The sequence below is a fragment of the Nomascus leucogenys genome, chromosome 4 (genome assembly GCF_006542625.1).
Source record: "Nomascus leucogenys isolate Asia chromosome 4, Asia_NLE_v1, whole genome shotgun sequence".
Lineage (NCBI taxonomy): Eukaryota > Metazoa > Chordata > Mammalia > Primates > Hylobatidae > Nomascus > Nomascus leucogenys.
The window spans coordinates 68,208,829-68,229,547 of NC_044384.1; the positions used below are offsets into that span (position 1 = coordinate 68,208,829).

Sequence of the window (20,719 nt, forward strand, 5' to 3'; positions counted from 1 at the left end):
AACAGATCCTGGTTACAATTTAATCTACATTCTTTTATTCCTTTTGCTGAAATGAAAGAGTTCTAAAAATATTCTTTATTACAAAACTTTGGAGTTTGTAAATAAAACCCCTGATCTGTACTACAATTCCATGTCAATAATTACTCATATTTTTACATACTAAACTTATACTTTAGTTGACATATTACTTGCTGTATAGTTCTTTATCCAAGTTAGGTTTTGCCCTAGATGAATTTGAGTTACATGTTTTCAAAGTAGTTGATTCATTCATAAGTATTTTAAGAACATTTATTAACTTGAACCATGAGGACTGTAAGAGTGTGGTGTTATTACTTTCATTTTCATTATTCAAGTAGCATACCAGTACATTCTTGCTGTAAATAATTCAACAGTAAAAGTATGTAGAGAACAATTCAAAAATTTTCTTTAATTTCACATACTGCACAACCCTGCCCTCCCTCCCACGCAGGTTCTTTCTCTTCCACAGTACTATTGTTAACGCTTAGGAGGTTACTCATTCAGTTCATTTTTATTATATATGTATAAAGCAAATACTTATATAATGGCTTTTTAAAATGAAATTATTCCATCTGTATTAATCTGTAGTTCTGCAACCTGCCTTAATGTCTTACAGATACTTCTATCAGTATATATAGGTAGGCCTGCCTACTCCATTAATTTTTAATAGCTGCATAATATTTTCTGGTATAGCATTCCATAGGCTACACTGTAGTAAATACCTATATAGAAACATCTTTGTGTATATTTATAGAAGTATTTCAGTAGAAGTGAAATTGCTAAATCAACGGAGATACATGTTTTAAATTTTTGAAATAATGGAAATTGCTCCCCCAAAATTCTGTATCAATTCATACTACCATCAAGAGTATATGAAAGAGCCATTTTCCTCATATCTTCACTAAAACTGGATATTATCAACTTAATTATTAACAATCTGATGAATGAAAAAAATCTTAATTTGGATTTTCATGATCAGAAGTGATGGTAAACATTTCTTATGTTTATTATAAATTTGTGTGTATTTTGTGAATTGTTAGATCCATTCCTTTGCTCATTTTCTTTTGGTTTAGTACTGTTTTTAACCTACAAGAGCCTTTAGTCTAGATTTTCTCTATCAAATATGCAAAGGTTTTCACAATCTGTGGCTTAGGTTGAATACACTCTCATTACAGTGTTTATTGTACTAAAGTTTTCATCTTTTCTGTATCATATCAATTGAGCTTTATGGGTTCTTGGTTTGGTATTTTATTTAAGAAGGCCTTCTCTTTCTGTGTATCATAAAACTATTCCTATATTTTCTGTTTTTCAAATTTTGTTTCTGTTTTGTTTTTACATGTAGCCCTATTATAATACACCTGGAATTTCTGTCTTTATTTGGTGTGAGTGGGGAATGGTGTGATATACAGTATCTGCCTTAAAGAGTGAGACTTAAAATGCATGGCATTTATTCTAGAGGAAAACTTGACATTATTTGTCAGAAACCTAAAAAATATTTCTTTCATCTGACGATTCCACTTCCAGGGATTTATTTTAAATAGTTAATCATGGATGGACATGAAGATTTAGTTGTAAGGATACTTGTTACAGCATTGTTTCTAATTAAAAACTAGCAATAATCTGTATCCTTAGTAATAGGAACTTGTTGAAGGAAATTATGGTATATTTGATTAGTACAATACTATGTTGTAGAAAAGTATAATGACATAGGGAATTATTTTCACTTTAGTAAGTAGAGGAAGCAGGTTGTTATTCATCTAAGTTTTATAAATATGCGAGAGAGCTAGTAGGTATGTTGGAGTCTTCAAATTATTATATCTGGGTGGTGAGATTATAGACAGTGTTTATTTTCTTTGTATTTTTAAGTTATCTAATATTTCTTTTGTGAACATGTAACTTTTTAATTACAAAAGTAATTAAGTTTGTTTTAGTTAAAATAAGTATTATGTCCAGAAAATACTGTATCAACAGAATAAAGCCCTTAAGACATCAGGATTTTTGTTTACTGAAAGACTCTAATCAAGCTTACTAATATTTCGCCTCTTTAAAATTCTTTTTTCATAGTTTAAATGATTATTAAAAATTATATCAAGCTTATATTTATTGGAAAGCTTAAATATTTAATACTTTTGTCAAATAATTTAGCACAGTGGAAATACTGTTGACCCTTGAACTGTGTAGGTCTACTTATGTGTGGATTTTTTTCAGTAAATACATTTGAAATTTTTTTTGAGATTTGGAACAATTTGGAAAAACTCATAGATGAACTGCATAGCCTGGAAATATTGAAAATAGGAAAAAATTAAATACATTATAAGTGCATAAAAGATACCTAGATACTAGTCTATTCTATCATTACTACCATAAAATATACACAAATCTGTTCTAAAAGGTTAAAACATATGCATACAAACATAGGCTATACATAGCACCGTTCAGAATCAGGAGAAATGTAAGCAAACATAAAGATGCAGTATTAAATCATAACTGCATAAAATTTACTGTAGTACATATTGTACTCCTGTAATAATTGTATAGCTACCTCCTGTTGCCATTGTGGTGAGCTCAAATGTTGGGACTATCTGCTTAAAACACCATGTGACTGACACAAATCATCTCCACATAAGCAGTTCGTCTCTCCAGTAAGTTGCATGCCACAGTGAAACGTGTGATTCTTGCATATTTTTCATCGTGTTTAGTAGAATACTGTAAGCCTTAAATAACACCAGGGGACCCATTTTAAGTGCTCCTAGTGATACTAGAAGTGCTTCTAAGAAACAGAAAAGTTATGACATTAAAAGAAAAAATTGAATTACTTGATAATGTACTATAAATTGAGGTCTGCAGCTGTGGTTACCTGCCATTTGAAGATGAATGAATCCCGCATAAGGACCAGTGGAAAAAAGGAAAGGAAATTTGTGAAGCCATTGATGCAGCTAGTGGGTTTGAAAACCTTGCACTTTTTTGTAAAACATTCTTTTATCTCATGCAGCTTTTATGTGGATGCAAGATTGCTATTAAAAAGGCGTACCTACAGATTAGATTGAAGAAAACGTGAAGTCATTATACAACAATTTTAAGGAAGGTGAAGGATCTAAAGCTGGGGAATTTAATGCCAGCAAAGGATGGTTTAATGATTTTAGAACAAGGTTTCGTTTAAAAAAATGTCAAGATAACAGGAGAAGTGGCTTCTGTCCACTGATAGGCAGCAGATGAATTCCCAGATACCATTAAGAAAATCGGTGAGGAGAAGGGATATCTGCCTGAACAGTTTTTTAATGTGGACAAAAGTACCCTATTCTGGGAAAAAGAAAAATCCACAAAGGACATTTATTAGTAAGGAAGAGAAACAAGCACCAAGATTTAGGGCAGGAAGGGATTAGCCAACTCTCCTGTTTTATGTAAATACAGTTGGGTTTATGATCAGGACTGCCCCCTGAACCCTGAAGGGAAAAGGTAAACCCAGCTGCCAGTCTTTTGGTTGTATAACACGAAGGCCTGGACAATGAGAACTCTTCTGGATTGATGTCATCAATTTCTTCCTGAAGTCAGAAAGTACTTTGCCAGGAAGGAGGCTGTCTTTTAGTGTCCTCTGGCCTCCCAGAACCCTATGATTTCAATACCAAAGGCATTAAAGTGGTGTACAAACACGGTGTTTCTAAACCAGCCTCTAATTAGAGGGTCATAAGGAACTTTAAGGCTCATTACACACGGTACTCCAGGGAAAGGATTGTCAACGCTGTAGGAGAGAACTCCGATAGAATGTCATGAAAGTCTGGAATGATTACACCGTTGAAGATGCCGTGATTGTTAAAGAAAAAGCTGTGAAAGCTCTCCTCCTGGAGAAAACTGTGTCCAGATGTTGTACATGACATCACAGGATTTACCACAGAACCAGTCAAGGAAATCATGAAAGAGATTGTGGATATGGCAAAAAAGGTAGGGGGTGAGAAGTTTCAAAATATGGATCTTGGAGGAATTGAGGCGCTAGTAGATACTACATCAGAGGTATTAATAGGTGACTTGATGGAGCTGAGTGCTTCCAAAACAGTTGCAAGTGATGAGGAAGAAGACAGAAGAAGCCATGCCAGAAAACAGATTGACCTTAGAGGGTTCCAATAATTTAAGGCTGCTTTTACTTTTTTATTTTTTTTTAAACACAAGCCCTTGTATGATCCAGGCACTGAAACTAAAGCACACAGTGGAAGAAGGAGGGTGGTACTATATTAAAACATTTTTAGAGAAATGAAAAAGCAAAAAAGTGAGACAGAAATTACGATGTATTTTTGTGAAGTTACACCAAATGTGCCTTCCTCTCCCACCTTTACTTTTACTTCTTCTCCCTCTGCCGCCTCTGAGACAGCAAGACCAACCCCTCCTCTCCCTTCTCCTCAGCCTACTCACCGTGAAGATGATGAAGATGACCTTTTTGATGATCTACTTCTACTTAATGAATAATAGATTTTTCTTACTATTTTGTTAAATAACAATTTTTTTCTAACTTGCTTTATTGTAAGAGTACAGTATGTAATACATATACAAAGTATGTGTTAGTCAAACTGTTCATGTTACTGGTAAGGCTTCCAGCTAACAGTAGGCTATTAGTAGTTAAGTTTTGGGGAGTCAAAAGTTATATGTAGATTTTTGACCGCATGGGAGTTAACACCCCTAACCTTCACCTTGTTCAAGGGTCAACTGTAATATTATCTTGAATGAACCTTCAGTAAATTGATATTGTTCTTAATTATTTTTAGTAGCTTCTTCATCACTCCTTTTTTCTTTTGCACAATGTGCAATTTTAGAATTGATATGTCACACATAGTTATGTATATGAAAAGCATATATTTTGAAGTAGCGCAAGTGAATCATGTTAAATTAATAATCTAACTTTAGGTTGGACACCACTGCATGAAGCTTGCAATGTTGGATATTATGATGTTGCTAAGATACTTATAGCAGCTGGAGCAGATGTTAACACACAAGGATTAGATGATGACACTCCACTCCATGATTCTGCTAGTAGTGGGCACAGAGATGTAAGTATGATAGAAAAAAATCAATAATACACATTTTTAAAATATAAATTCAACCCAGAGTAATTTCATTCACTTCTTAGTCATATGATCTGTGTCATATTCCACTCATTGCTTGATCAACTCATCTATATTTTGTTTTCCCTTTTTTCTACTTTCTAAGTATTAGTTCATAGTCAGATTTAGCATTTTCTTTTCATAAAACCCATTTAATTTGACAGTTGATTAAATAATGTGGCAAAATTTTTATTTCAAGGCATTCTTTATAAGACAATTGGATGTATGAAAGTAGTCTTTATATATAGTAAAAATTATACAGTGTTGAAGTGCCTATCTTTTGAAAGGCATTTTATTTTAGTTGAGACAAAAATAGAATTTGGAGTAAAGATAGATACAAGTGCAGTTCTGGCCTGGCCAGTTTACTAGCTATGTAATCTTGAACAGGTTACTTCCCTCCTCGGAACCTCCGTTTCCTCATCTTTAAATTATATGATAAGTAATACCTATCTAAAATTGATATTTCGAAGGAAAAAAAGACACTACATGTAAATGCACATTGAAATTTAAGATGGTCTAGAAATATCAGGGGTAAAAGATTAAAAAGCTACCTTTGTGGGTGCAGTCAAATACACCTAAAATTCAGAAATTAAAAATGCTATTTTTTTCTCAATTACATTTTTATAAGACATTTTTCCTTGTTTCTCAGCAAAGAAGTCTTATTTTGAATGAAGAAAAATGTAGCTTATAAATAATTTTTCTAAACTGATTCTTGCTTACCAGTGGTCTACTCTTTTCTCTGTGCTCCTTTGGCAATTTGTACAAACCTATATCATAGCATTTACTACCTTATTTTTTACTGATAATCTTGTCTAGTGTCATGTTTCCTGCACTAGACTGCAAATACTACCATGCATACTGGCATTTTGTGTTGTTTTCTGTTATTTACTCTGGAACTGCTTGTCACCTAGAAATGTTCAGCAAATCCATCATGGATGCACTTGTAGACAGATGGATAGGTAGATGAATGGATAACTGACTGAGGATAGGCAGAATGACAAAAACTTAATCCATCAGGCCTGACAACATGTAGGGTACATTGCCCTTTCCTTTGAATTTATTGGAAACTGACTTAATTTTCTGGCTTTGATATTTTAAATATTGCCCTTTTAAAAAATATTACTGATAGTTTACCAAGAATGAATGATTTTCCTTTGAATATGATAATAAAGGTTTCCCGATTTCTAAGTGTAATTTTAAAGAATTATGCCGTGACTAAGACATGGTTTCTGTGAACACAAGTTTCTAAATATGCACATAGCTGCAGCATATTTCCAGAAGCTGACCTTTTGAGCTCATGTACTTACAAGGACTCACACTATTTCCAGTCTCTTCCCAGAGGGAGGGACCTTTGCTTTTCCTCCTGCCAACATGCCTAGGATAGTAGGAGTCACCACTGAAGAGCTATTGAGAGCTATTTTCTCCTTGTTCCTTTTACTTGTGCCTTAGGAGGAAGAATGAGAGCCACCACAAATTCATTTCTGTATATCCATAATGTGTATTCTGAGCTACTCCCAAATAATTAGATTTCTTTCAGTAATAGTCATGACAACTTCAGCCATCCATAAAGCATTTTTAAGATGGGAAAAGCAGAAATATAACGGTTCTGTAGCCAGGTCTAAATTATTACAGAGAGGATTAACATAGCTTACTAAGAACCTAATTTTTGACTTGTTTGTAAATGTGTAGTAATTCCTAAAACACTTTTTCTTCTTTTTTCTTTTTTTTTTTTTTTGAGACAGCATCTTGCTGTATCACCCACACTAGAGTGTAGTGGTGCAATCACAGATTACTGCAGCCTCAACCTCCTGGGCTCAAGTGATCCTCCTGCTTTAGCTTCCCAAGTAGCTGGACTACAAGCACGCACCACCATGCTAGGCTAATTTTAAATTTTTTTTTTGTAGAGACCGTGTGTTGTTCAGGCTGGTCTTAAACTCATGAGCTCAAGCGATCCTCCTGCCTCAGGCTCCCAAAGTGTTGGGATTATGGGTGTCAGCCACTGCACCTCACGATAATACACATTTTAATACTAGCCTTATTTCTAGTTCTATTTTAGATACGTATCATCTTTTGTCATCATTTTTACCTACTTCTAATTTGTTGACTGTATGTTTTAAGCAACTTTAAGAACAATTATTTGCATTTGAGGATGATCTGTAAAATCTCGATTATTTGATTTAGGGTGTTTGTAATATGTGAATGAACCAGCTGTACCTGATTCTGTATAGTCATGTAATAAGTATTTATTGATGTATTCCTGATGGGGATAGAAAGCTTTCAGCAATATCAAAATTCTTTATTCTGTTTTCTCATTCTAGGGCTCTAGTCTAAGGAAATAAGCCTAAAATTGGAAAAATTTCAACTCATAAAGATATCCACTACAGTATTATTTATAATGACTAGAAGATTTTTATTTCATTTACTTTCTCTAATCCCTAAAATGACAGTAAGGGGCAGTTTCAAAGGACATAGACCCACAAGGGCAAAGAACAGAAGAAACAAATATTTTGGAAGATAGAAATTGGAGAAATGAGCAGTTACTGATGTAGAACAGGGTTTGACAATTTTTTTCAATATAGGGCCAAATAGTAAATATTTTAGGCTTTGCAGGCCACATACTCCCTCCTTCACCTCCTCTTGCCTCCCCTCTCTCCTATTCTCTTCTCCTTCAACAGTCCCTTAAAAATATAAAAACTATTCTTAGCTGGCAGACCAGATTGGCCTGTAGGTCATAATTTGCCCACCTCTGATTTAAGAGAGACAAGAAAATTGAAACCAAAGCCGTTACAACACGGAATCGTAGAAAGAAAAGAAAAAAGAAAAGCTTAGGAATTGATAGTACCAATGACCTCTGGAAGCGCTTCTTAAGATATGACTGGAAAGGACTATCAGATCAAAGGTTTTTTAGCTCTCACATCCTCTCCCCAATCTTACACAGCCCAGTAATTGCTCCTCTCTCACCCTGGGTAGATGACTGGAATATGGAGATAAGTGTCAGGGACAATTGTTCTTCACCAGCAGACTTGGAAACCTAGTTGATCTTTTAAAATCATAAGCATGTGTAATTTGATAAAAATTAAACAGTTAATAGTTGGTATTATGAGTAAGTTTTCTTTATACATTATTACATTTCAGATTTTCTGCAGTAATCTAGAAAAAATTTTTTCTTTATACATTGTGAATCATTCTTAAATAATTTGTTACAAATTTCTAATTTCAGCATCTTGTTTTAAATTGTTCCTTTGATGGTAAATGCAGTTAATATTCATCTGTTTCATGTTATTCATTTAAGTATTTTTTAAGGTGTGATATATTTTCTAAGTACCAGAAAACACCATAGTTATGTCCTCGGAATACAGAGATGAATAGAGACTTGATTTTATATGAAGCCTATAGTCCAAGGGGGGAAGTGTGTTAATGAATTGTAGTATAGGTTTATGTATGATAGAACACACCAGTGTTAATGGAAATATACAAAATATCAAAACAAAAAGAGTTGGTAAGGAGGCAGAATCAGTAACACCTGGCTACCTCCTTGATGTGTATGAGTGAAAAAGAATTAACGTTGACTCCCAAATTCTGGCTTCAAGGCTTCAGTGACTGGGTAAATTTTGGTACCAGTTACTGAGAATGGAAATAGATAAAAGATAATAGTACAAGTTTACTGAATTCCATTTAGGTCCTGTTGGTTTTATGCTTTTGTATTAAAATATACATACAGTCAGTTGGATGTATCCAGTGAGTATTTGAATGTTTGGGTTTGGAGCTCAAGAGGGCTGAGAGAGAAAGCAGACAAGCGAATGAATGGATGGATTGCATAATTGTCATCACATTCAGAGTGGATAAGTCTTCCAAAGAGATGATATATATTAGAACATGAGAGAGTATATCAAGGACAGAGTCATAGGGAAACCATCATTGGTTTAGATCTTTTCAGGTCTTAAAAGAGCCATTCCATAAGATTGATGGTAGCAGAGTTGTAGATGAAAGAGTGAAGGGCCAATAAGTAACAGCTGCAAGGGCAGATCTCTTTTTCAGGAGACAGTGAAGAAGAAAGGTTAGCCTAGGGTAGGACGATATAGGTTTCAACAAAGTTTCCTTGTTTTGTCCGTGTTTCATTTCTTTAATGCCATTATTTTTTTAAGGTGCAAGAAATATGAACTGTGGAAAGATTGGCTTCTAAAAAGGAGCCAACCAAAAAGAGGTTAAAACTATGAAAGGAAGAGGATATGAAGGAAAAACAAATAATAACTAACAGGGCAGAACCTGGTTATGTGGAACTTGAAGCTTATGTTAATTCGTTAGAGGAGAGAAGGCCTTTCAAAGTGATGACTACAAAATGAGATACAGCATCCTTCTGTAAAGGACCCATGAAAGTGAAGGGTCTTGAAGTTTAATCTTTGGAGTTATACTTAAAATTCCTGGGCTATGGGAAACGGAGTAAGATTAAGAGCATTGACAGTGATATTAGCCTAAAGCAGAAGGGAAATACTTCTTTGAAACTTTTTCTAAGATACACATTTCAAGAGGCCAGGGAACTTATTCTTGTTCATGGGTTTATTAGCAGAACTTGGAAGTGTAGTTATTATAGGTTCTCAATAAATATTTGACTTTATGATGGAACAGGGTGAAAAAATGATGAGATTAATTGCTAAAATAACCCAGTTTAAATTTTAAGGAGGAAATTTTTTTGTAGTAGTTGAGGTCATCAGATAGGGGAGTGTCAGTGAAAATGGATCTTGAAGAGAATAACAATTTAGAGTAGATGGTGAGGAACGGATGCAGAGTAAATGAGGTAACACAGAAGGATACTATGAGTATTATCAAGAGAATGGGTGCAGTGATACAATCTGTGAACGGACTAAGTCTTCCTGCTTTTTATTGTTGCAGATAGTAAAGCTGTTACTTCGTCATGGTGGAAATCCATTTCAAGCTAATAAACATGGGGAGCGTCCAGTGGATGTAGCAGAAACAGAGGAGTTGGAGTTGCTACTAAAAAGAGAGGTGCCTTTATCTGATGATGATGAAAGTTACACAGGTTTGTTTCACATAATCTACATTCATCTGTTCGTTTGACATGATATTTGATAGAACATTCTGGATTCATTTGTAATACACAAAATGTTTGAATACTTTAGAATAATGCTGGCTAGCTAGAATAATGCTTAGCTAACTAGCTAAGAATGATGAAGTTAGTAACCTAGGTGTTTGCTACATACACCCTGTGTGAATGGAGTCATAATGCCATTGCCCCATTTCTGTTTTCTATAAATTGCTGAACTACTCATTATTACTTTTAAGCCTGCTGCAGAACCTCTCCCCATGCAGAGCTACCACCACTGCTACTCTGACTTCTTTTCATTCTGTTATGAATTACAGAGCTACTAACGAAACACTTCATGTCTTTTTCCGGTGTCCTGGTGTTAACGAGTCATCTCTGTGATTTTACTTTTGTGATTTAGATGGTTGAATTCTGATCATTGTTGCAGGGAAGGACAATTTCTTTTTTTTTTTTTTTAAACACACAATTTTTTTTTAAAGATAACAAAAAAACCTGTACTGTGTTGAAGAAAGTCATCTTTATATAAAAGGGGTTTACCATATTTCAGGCAAAATTCAGTGAAAAAGAGTTTCATCAGTTTTACAAATGGCTGTTTCCTCATAAAATCTTAAAGAATTCGTATAAGTAATTAGGTAATGTTACTTTTATATTACACATGAGGGAATAAAAACCATACTTTACTCATTTAATGTCAGCCATTGCCAGAAGGCAATGGATCATTTATAGTTTTGAGGCAGAAAGTTCTACCCTTTATTTTCATGTAATATAGTTAAATTATCTTTCACATAGAAAGGCAATTGAAAGAACACACCTTCTGAATATAACATTTTACTTGTTGAACAAAAATTATAAATATACTCCAACTGATTAAGAGATGCTGCCAAATTATAAACAAAATGAAGTCATGGAATAAAAACTTTTGGCAGTGAGCACTGATTACAGACAAGATGATTAAATAACTGTGGTAAATATTGTCAAATTGAATGTAAATATCAGATCATACTTGAAAAGGGAAAAATGAAAAAATTTAATTATCTGAAATTTAAATACAAAATTAAAACCAACAACAACATTTGAGAGGTGATGATAAAAGTGTAGTAAACTCAGGATTGGGCATGGTGGCTCACGCCTGTAATCCCAGCACTTTGGGAGGCCAGCCTGGGCCAGATCACTTGAGGCCAGGAGTTCAAGACCAGCCTGGCCAACATGGTGAAACCCCTTCTCTCTCTCTCTTTTTTTTTTTTTTTGAGGCAGAGTCTCGCTCTGTCGCCCTGGCTGGAGTGCAGTGGCGTGGTCTCAGCTCACTGCAAGCTCCGCCTCCCGGGTTCATGCCATTCTCCTGCCTCAGCCTCTCCTGAGTAGCTGGGACTACAGGCGCATGCCACCATGCCTGGCTAATATTGTTTTTTACCCCGTCTCTACGAAAAATAAAAAAAAAAACAAAAACAATAAAAAATGCTTTTGAAGACTAAGAATTTCAGTATTGACCTTAGACAAAGAATTGAAGTCAGGAAATAGTGCATGGCAAAAGATAATTTTGTGATAATGAAAGCATATGAACAAAGCAAAGATAAAAGTGTATTGCCTTCTTAATTGAATGTAGCTTTTGTTGTGGGAAAAAAAATAAGAAAAATGTACTGCCTTAAGCACTAGATAACACTGTCAAAATATATAAAGCAAAAGTTGTTAGAAATACAAGATAAAATTAACCAGAAACAGAATACTAGTTGGAAACTTTTAAGTTTTTTTCAGCACATGCAGTTTCTTATTAAGTAGAAAGTCTCAATTGTAGACATTGTATACATAACCATTAGTACTTATGTGACGAGACCAGAGTTGTTCTGTGTTCAGTAAAAGTTCATAGTTATCTTCATTAAACTAGGTAAGAATGAAAATAAGTGAACTTAAGAAATCAAGAAAAGGAAATAAAAGCAGATCCACAGAGAAAAGCAAAATAATAATGACTGGAAAACAAATTTTCTAAGTATTATATAAAGAAACAAATGTCCTAATATTTCTAGACGATATAGCAGAATGAAACCAGGAGTTGCTTTTCTGACAAGATTAACTAGAACATCTGGCAAATCTAATTAAGGAAAAGTGAGTGGAAATCCATAAACATCACTGATGAGTAAGAAAATGGATAGAACCACAAAAGTTATAAAAATTTTTTTCAGACTTTAACAGAATACTGTATATAGATCTTACCAAAAAAAATTTAAAAATGATAAACACAGAGCAGACAGAAACACAGACTGAAAGAGGGATATGAAAGGAGAAAGATTGGAAGACAGAAAGGGGTAGGTGCAGGCACACTCAGGTTGCCATACTGTTAAAACTGTCTAATGGTATAAAAGTAGAAACAGCTGCGGCTTTTTTTTTTTTTTTTTAAGCCAGCAAAATCCTGATACTTTGAGAAGGGAAGACTATAACTAGAAAACTGCAGAACAGTCTTCAGTTTAACACAGTGATTAACATACAGAAGTGCTTGAATAAAAACTGCCCGATAAAATTGGTAAAGATTTTTTTAAAATAGTATTCGGATGTTGGTGAGCTTGGAGTGAAGCTGGCATCATACACTGTTGTTGAGAGTGCTTTCTTGAAAACAATTTGTTAATAAGTGTGAAAAATTCAAAAAGATATAACCAGAAGTGCTGACTATATATATGTATGTAAAGCTGTTAACATATTAGTGCTTATAGTACTGAAAATTTAGAATGACTCAAATGCCCCAAAATGGGCAGAGAAATAATTTTTAAAGTTTATGTATCTTGTGTAGCCATTGTGTTTGTAAATTTTTCTAATGATATGGTTAAGTATCTTCTATATACAGTATATACCAAAAGATAAGATAATCTACATTTTCCTCCAGTAAGAATTAAAAAATTAAAAAGTCTTGTGGGCTGGACGTGGTGGCATGTGCCTGCAATTCCAGCTATTCCAGGAGCTGAACCCAGGAGTTTGAGACTAGCCTGGGCATTAGAGCAAGCTCCTGCCTCCAAAAAAAAGAACACCTCTTCAGTAATTAAGAGAGACAACAGATGGAAATAAAGATTTTTAAAAAGACAAAAGGCTTGTGAACTATTTGAATAAATAAACAATATAGGGATAAAATAGTCATCTATTTAAAGTATTAATTTGGCCAGGAACAGTGACTTATGCCTGTAATCCCAGCACTTTTGGGAAGTCGAGGCGGACAGATCACTTGAGCCCAGGAGTTCGAGACCAGCCTGGGCAACATGGTGAAACCCCATCTCTACAAAAAATGCAAAAATTAGCCAGGCATGGTGGCGTGCATCTGTAGTACCAGCTACTTGGGAGGCTGAGGTTGGAGAATGGCTTGAGCCCAGGAGGCAGAGGCTGCAAGGAGCTGAGGTCGTGCCATTGCACTCCAGCCTGGGTGACAGAGCCAGACTATCTTTAAAAAAAAAAAAAAAAAGTATTCAAATTTATACATTTGAGATAACATACGTATTAATGTAGAAATATTAATTTTTCCCCCTACTCTGTCCTGAAATGATTTTGTAAAAACTGTTCACATATTTTGACATCAATGTTTTCATCATCACCAGAACCACCTTTTAGCCACTAATGATTTTCCATCTTAACTTCTCTGTCCACAAGCTTAGATGCTGAATACTTTTGAAATCCAAATATGATGCCATAGGAAAATTTATCCCAAATTACCCACTTACAATTTGTGCTTTTTATAACATAACCACTTACAGTACTTTTTTAAAAATCCCCATACATTATTATGAAAATATTCAAACATGTAGCAAAGCTCAAAGAATTGTATAATGAACATCCTGTACCCACTAACTACATTTAACAGTTGTTAACCTTTTGGTCTGTTTCCTTTATTACACTATCACATATCTATCCATCAGTCCGTACTATTTTTTGATATGTTTTATAAGTTGAAGACATTCCTAAGTACTTAAGTATGCATTTCATTAACTAGAGTTTAAATTTTTTTGCAATATTCACGGTTGTGATATAATTCTTAAATATAATGTATATATGTGAGATATATGAGTTTTTGAAATGCCTCCACCTGTGTAATCTGACACCATCAAGATACAGAATATTTCCAAGGCCAGGCACAGTGGCTCACGCCTGTAATCCAAGGGCTTTGGGAGGCTGAGGTGGGTGGATCACCTGAGTTCAGGAGTTCAAGACTAGCCTGGGCAACATGATGAAACTCCATCTCTACTAAAAGTACAAAAAATTAGCTGGGCGTGGTGGTGCGTGCCTGTAGTCCCAGCTACTCAGGAGGCTGAGGCAGGAGAATCACTTAAACCTGGGAGGCAGAAGTTGCAGTAAGCCAAGTTCGCACCATTACACTCCAGCCTGGGCAACAAGAGTGATGCTCTGTCTCAAAAAAAAAAAAAAAAAATTTTCCCATCACTCCTGAAAATTCCTTGATGCCCCTTCGTAGTCAGTTCCTGCCCCTTCCACTGATCATTTTATACCCATCATGATCAACATGATTAGACAATAATAACTAATGGCTGATAAACTTGGGGGGGTGGATTTTTACTGAGAAGCAGGATTTTTACATACCCTTTTCACATCAGAAAGGGTGGGTGGAGGAAAAGCAAACCAGTGATTATATAGTAGAGAAGTCCAGCAGCACCTAGACTGTGTGAACTCTATTTACATCATCAAAGGAAGGAGATACGGCCATATCTACCTCCAGATGTGATACCTAAAAGGGATATAACATCACTTTTTTAGTATTACAGCTGAGAATGCATCATCATGAGAAGTGCTCTTTTTAAAAAAAAAAATAAAGCCAGTTTTATGTCATGAAAGATTAAGAAATGGCAATTTTCATAAGAGACCAATAAAGGCAGTAGAAATATGCCAGATTATCCGCAGAGATGGTAATTAAAGGCAATACCTGCTCCTAGACTGGATCCTGTACTGGAGGGAAAAATGATTATAAAGGACATTATTAGATCATTTAACAAGGAAATGGACAGTAGATTGGTGTCATATCAGTGTGAATTTATGAAGTTGATTACTGTGGTGACAGAAGAGAGTATTCTTGTGTCTTAGGAAATACTAAAATATATATGGTTTAGGGCCATGATGCTTTTAATTTACACTCATATACTTTAGAAAAAGATGTGTAATATATATACATATATATAGGAAGAAAACAAGTTATAAAGAGGTAAAACATTAACTGGATAAATCTGGGTTACAGATATATAGTGTTCAGTATTTTTTTATTTCTCTAACTTGTGAGTGTGAAATTATTTCTGAATAAAATTATATATATACACACACACACACACAAATAACTAAAAGGAATGACCAAAATAGCAGTTATCATTCCTGCCACCCAGGTTATGATCTTAAAATGTTTTCTACAAAAGGAAAACCAAGATTTTGTAGAAGATGATGATTCCAGGTCTGGGGCAGGAAATATTTGAGCTTGGAATATCTTAAAATTCCAGATTTCAGGGAAGCTATCAAAGACTAATATAGGATCTTACCGGAAGGTGTTAGGAGACAATTTGGAGCAGTTTTGTATTGACCAAAGATGGGACAGTGTGAGCTTCAAGAACGGAATAAATTGCTGTGGTTTGAAACCCATCAAATATGTTGAAATCCATGAGTTTTTTATGATGGTTTTCCCCTTTTATTGCTATATAATCATTTGCATATTTATGGGGTACATGTGAGTTTCTTACATGCAAAGAATGTGTAATGATCAAATGAGGGTAATTGAGGTATCCATCACCTTAAGTGTTATTTTCATGTGTTGGTATCATTTCAAGTCATCTCTTCTAGTTACTTTGAAATATACATAATACTGTTGCTAAGTATAATCACCTTAATCTGCTATCAAACATTAGAACTTACTTCATCTAACCCTATGTTTGTATCCACATCCACTGCTTCCCCACTCTCCCCCACCGTTCCCCTCCCTTTCTCTGGTATCTGTCATTCTAGTCTCTATGTCCGTGAGATTGAGTTTCTTAGCTTCCACATATGAGTGAGAGAACATGCTGTCTTTGTCTTTCTGTGCCTGACTGACTTCACTAATTCCATCCATGTTGCCGCAAATGACATCCATGTTGCTGCAAATGACATGATTTCATTCCTTTGTATGGCTGAATAGTACTCTAGTGTATGTATGCGCCACATTTTCTTTATCTATTCATCCGTTGATGGGCATTTAGGTTGATTCCATGTCTTTGCTGTCCGGAACAGAGCTGCAATAAACTTGTAGGTGCAGGTATCCCTTTGATGTACTGATTTCCTTTCTTTTAGATGGATACTTGGTAGTGGGATTGCTAGATTGTATTCCATTTTTAATTTTCTGAGAAATCTCCAAACTGTTTTCCATAGCAGTTGTACTAATTTACATTCCCACTAACAGTGTAAGAGAGGTTCCCTTTTCTCCATACCCTCACCAGTAACTGTTATTTTTTGTCTTCGTGATAATAGCCATTCTAACCGGTGTGAGATGGTATCTCATTGTGATTTTGATGCCTTTCCCTGATGATTAGTGATGTCGAGAATTTTTTCATGTATTAGCCATTTGTATCTTTTTTGAGAAATGTCTTCAAGTCCTTTGCCCATTTTTTAATGGGATTATTTGGAGTTTTCTTTACTGTTGAGATACTTGAATTTCTTGTATATTCTGGATATTAGTCCTTTGTCAGATGAGTAATTTGCAAATATTTTCTCTCATTCAAGGGTTGTCTCTTCACCCTCTTGATTCTTTTTGCTATGGAGGAGCTTTATAGTTTGATAGCCCCATTTGTCTACTTTTGTTTTCGTTTTTGTTTCCTGTACATTTGAGGTCTTAGCTCTAAAATCTTTGCCTAGACCAATGTCCTAAAGAGTTTTCCATGTGCTTTCTTTTACTAGTTTTATAATTTTGAGTCTCACATTTAAGTATTTAATTCATTTTGAGTTGACTTTCATATGTGGTGAGAAATAGGGATCCAGTTTCATTCCTCTGCATATGGTTATCCAGTCTTCCCAGCACCATTTATTGAAGAGGGTATGCTTCCCTCAATGTATGTTGTTGGTGGCTTTATCAAAGATCATTTGGCTGTATATATGCAGATTTATTTCTGGGTTCTCTATTCTGTTTCATTGGTCTCTGTGTCTATTTTTATACCAATACTGTGCTCTCTCAGTCCCTGTAATGTATTTTGAAGTGATTCCTCCAGCTTTGTTCTATTTACTCAGGATTGCTTTGGCTATTCAGGCTCTTTTTTGTTTCCATACATGTTTATGGATTGTTTTTTCTATTTCTGTGAAAAATGACGTTGATATTTTGATAGGGATTACATTGAGTCTGTAGACTGCTTTGGGCAGCCTGGTCACTGTAATGACGTTAATTCTTCTGATCCATGAGCATGGGAGGTTTTTCCATTTGTTTGTGTCTGCTTCAGTTTCTTTCATCAGCGTTTTGTAGTTTTCCTTGTAGAGATCTTTCACCTCCTTGGTTAAAGTTATTCCCAGTTGTTTTTTTTTTTTTTGATAGCTATTGTAAATGAGATTGCCTTCTTGATTTCTTTTTCAGCTGTTTCATTATTGGTGTATAAAAATGCTACTGATGTTTGTATTTTGACTTTGTATCCTGCAACGTTACTGAATTTGATTATCAGTTGCAAGTCAAATGTGTTTTCTGCTTATGTTGAAATTATTATACGGTTTTTGTCCTTCATTCTGTTTATGTGATGTATGACGTTTATTGGCTTGCATATTTTGAACCATCCTTGCATCCCTGGTGTAAATTCCATTTGATCATGTTGTATTATCTTTTTGATGTGCCATTGGATTTAGTTTGCTAATATTTTGTTGAGGATTTTTTGCATCTGTTCATCAGGGATGTTGGACTATAGTTTTCTTTTTTTGTTGTGTCCTTGTCTGGTTTTGGAATCAGGGTGATGCTGGCTTTGTAGAATGAGTTAGGGAGAATCCCCTCCTCTTCAATTTTTTGGAATAGTTGCAGGAGGATTGGTGTTAGTTCTTCTTTGTACTAATTTGTAATTCTTTGTACTTCTTTGTGTTAATGCTTTGGTAGAATTCTGCAGTGAGTCCATCTGGTCCCCAGCTTTTCTTTGTTAGGAGACTTTTTATTACTGAATTGGTCTATTCAGATTTTCTATTACTTTCTGGTTTGATTTTGGCAGGTTGTATATTTCCAGGGCTGTATCCGTTTCCTCTAGGTTTTTCAGTTCGTTGCATATAGTTCATAATAGTCTCTGGTGATTTTCGGTATTTCTGTGATATCAGTTGTAATGTCCCCTTTTTTATTTCTGATTTTGTTTGGATCTCCTCTCTTCTTGGTTAGTCTAGTTAGCAGTTTATCTTTTCAGAGAACTGATTTTTCATTCCATAGATCCTTTGCATTTTTTTTAAGTCTCTGTATTTTGTTTAGTTCTGCTGTGACCTTTATTATTTCTTCTGCTAGCATGAGGTTTAGTTTGTTTTTGCTTTTTTTAGTACCTTGAGGTGTGTATCACTATAGTGTTTATTTAAAATATTTATTTGTGTTTATTGCTATAAACCTCTTTTTTAGCATTGCTTTTGCTGTGTCGCCAGGTTTTGGTATATTGTGTTTCTACTTTCTTCTTTTTTTTTTTCTTCTTCGAGACAGAGTCTAGCTCTGTTGCCCAGGCTTGAGTGCAGTGGCATGATCTCGGCTCATTGCAACCTTTGCCTCCCAGGCTCAAGAGATTCTCCTGCCTCAGCCTCCCGAGCAGCTGGGACTACAGATGCATGCCACCACACCTGGATAACTTTTGTATTTTTTTTTTTTTTTTTAAGTAGAGGTGGGGTTTCACCATGTTGGCCAGACTGGTCTTGAACTCCTGACCTCGAGTGATCTGCCCGCTTCGGCTTCCCAAAGTGCTAGGATTACAGGTGTGAGCCACCATGCCCGGCCTCCACTTCCATTTGTTTCAAGAATTTTTTTTATTTCCATCTAATTTCTTCATTGATCTAGTGGTCGTTCATGAGCATATTGTTTAATTTTTGTGTATTTGTATAGTGTTCAAAGTTCATCTTGGTATTGATTTCCAGTTTTATTCCATTGTGGAATATAGTGATTTCAAGTTTTAAAAATTTGTTGAGACTAGTTTTGTGGCCTAACATGGTCATGTTCCACGTGCTGATGAGAAGAATGTGTATTCTGCAGTTGTTGGATAAAATGTTCTGAAAGTGTCTGTTAGGTCCTTTGGTCTGAAGTCCAGTATAAGTCCAGTGTTTCTTTATTTTCTATCTAGATGATCTGTCTAATGCTGACTGTGGTGTGTTGAAGTCCCCCATTACTATTGTGTTGGAGTCTTTCTTTGTATCTAGGAGTATTTGCTTTGTAAATCTGGGTACTGCAGTGTTGGGTTCATATATTATTTTGAACTGTTATATTCTCTTGCTGTAATGATCTCTTTATCATTATATGGTTACCTTCTTTGTCTTTTTTTAAACTTTTTTTGACTTAAAGATATTTTATCCGGGCCGGGCACGGTGGCTCAAGCCTGTAATCCCAGCACTTTGGGAGACCGAGGTGGGCGGATCATGAGGTCAGGAGATCAAAACCATCCTTGCTAACACGGTGAAACCCTGTCTCTACTAAAAATACAAAAAATTAGCCGGGCGTGGCGGCGGGCTCCTGTAGTCCCAGCTACTTGGGAGGCTGAGGCAGGAGAATAGCATGAACCTGGGAAGCGGAGGTTGCAGGGGGCTGAGATCGTGCCACTGCACTCCAACCTGGGCAACAGATTGCAAGACTCTGTCTCAAAAAAAAAAAAAAAAAGATATTTTATCCGATATAATGATAGCTACTCTTGCTTGCTTTTGGTTTCCATTTGTGTGGAATATCTTTTTCCATCCCCTTATTTTCAATCTATATGTGTCCTCACAGGTAAGATACATTTCTCTTAGGCAACATATAGTTGGATCATTTTTTTTTTTTTACCCATTCAGCCAGTCTGTATCTATTAAGTGGAGAATTTAACCCATTTACATTCAATTTTATTGATATGTGAAGATTTGTTTCTGTTGTATTGTTGTTTTCAGGTTTTTTTGTATATTATTCTTTGTTCCGTTTTGTCTTGGTTGTCCTTGTTGCGTGCTGACTTTCTGTGGTACTACCATTTGATTATTTTCTCTTCCTCATTTGTGTATTTGCTTTACCAGTAAGTTTTATATTTTCAGGTGTTTTCATGGTAGTAACTTGTTCTTTCACTGCCAAGTTTAGGACTCCCTTGAGCATTTCTGGTAAGGCAGGTCTAGTGGTGATGAATTCTCAGTATTTGCTTGTCTAGGAGAGATTCTATTTCTCCTTCGTCTATGAAGGATAATTTTATTGGATGTAGTATCTTTGGGTGACATTTTCTTTCTCTCAGCACTTATTTTCCTATTATATCCTGGCCTATAAGGTTTCTGCTGAGAAGTCTGCTGTTAGTCTGATGGTGTTGAGGGGAGGCCTCTCTGTAGGTGACTGGATACTTTTCTCTTAGTGTTTTAGAATTTTCTCCCTGTTATTGACTTCAGACAGTTGGACTGTAAT

At 35.2% G+C, this 20,719-nt stretch overlaps 1 protein-coding gene across 8 annotated transcripts in view; it reads left to right on the plus strand.

Moving 5' to 3' along the window:
* The window catches only part of ANKRD12 (ankyrin repeat domain 12), a 141,006-nt gene that overhangs the window by 69,074 nt on the left and 51,213 nt on the right, over positions 1–20,719 (plus strand). For 7 of the 8 annotated variants that reach the window (XM_030810752.1, XM_030810756.1, XM_030810757.1 and 4 more), the window contains 2 exons: positions 4,912–5,054; positions 9,999–10,146. In XM_030810752.1, the coding sequence (XP_030666612.1) occupies positions 4,912–5,054; positions 9,999–10,146 (291 nt within the window). Of the gene's footprint in view, positions 1–4,911; positions 5,055–9,998; positions 10,147–20,719 lie in introns of those variants that run through there. The other variant, XM_030810760.1, reaches the window with a different exon arrangement.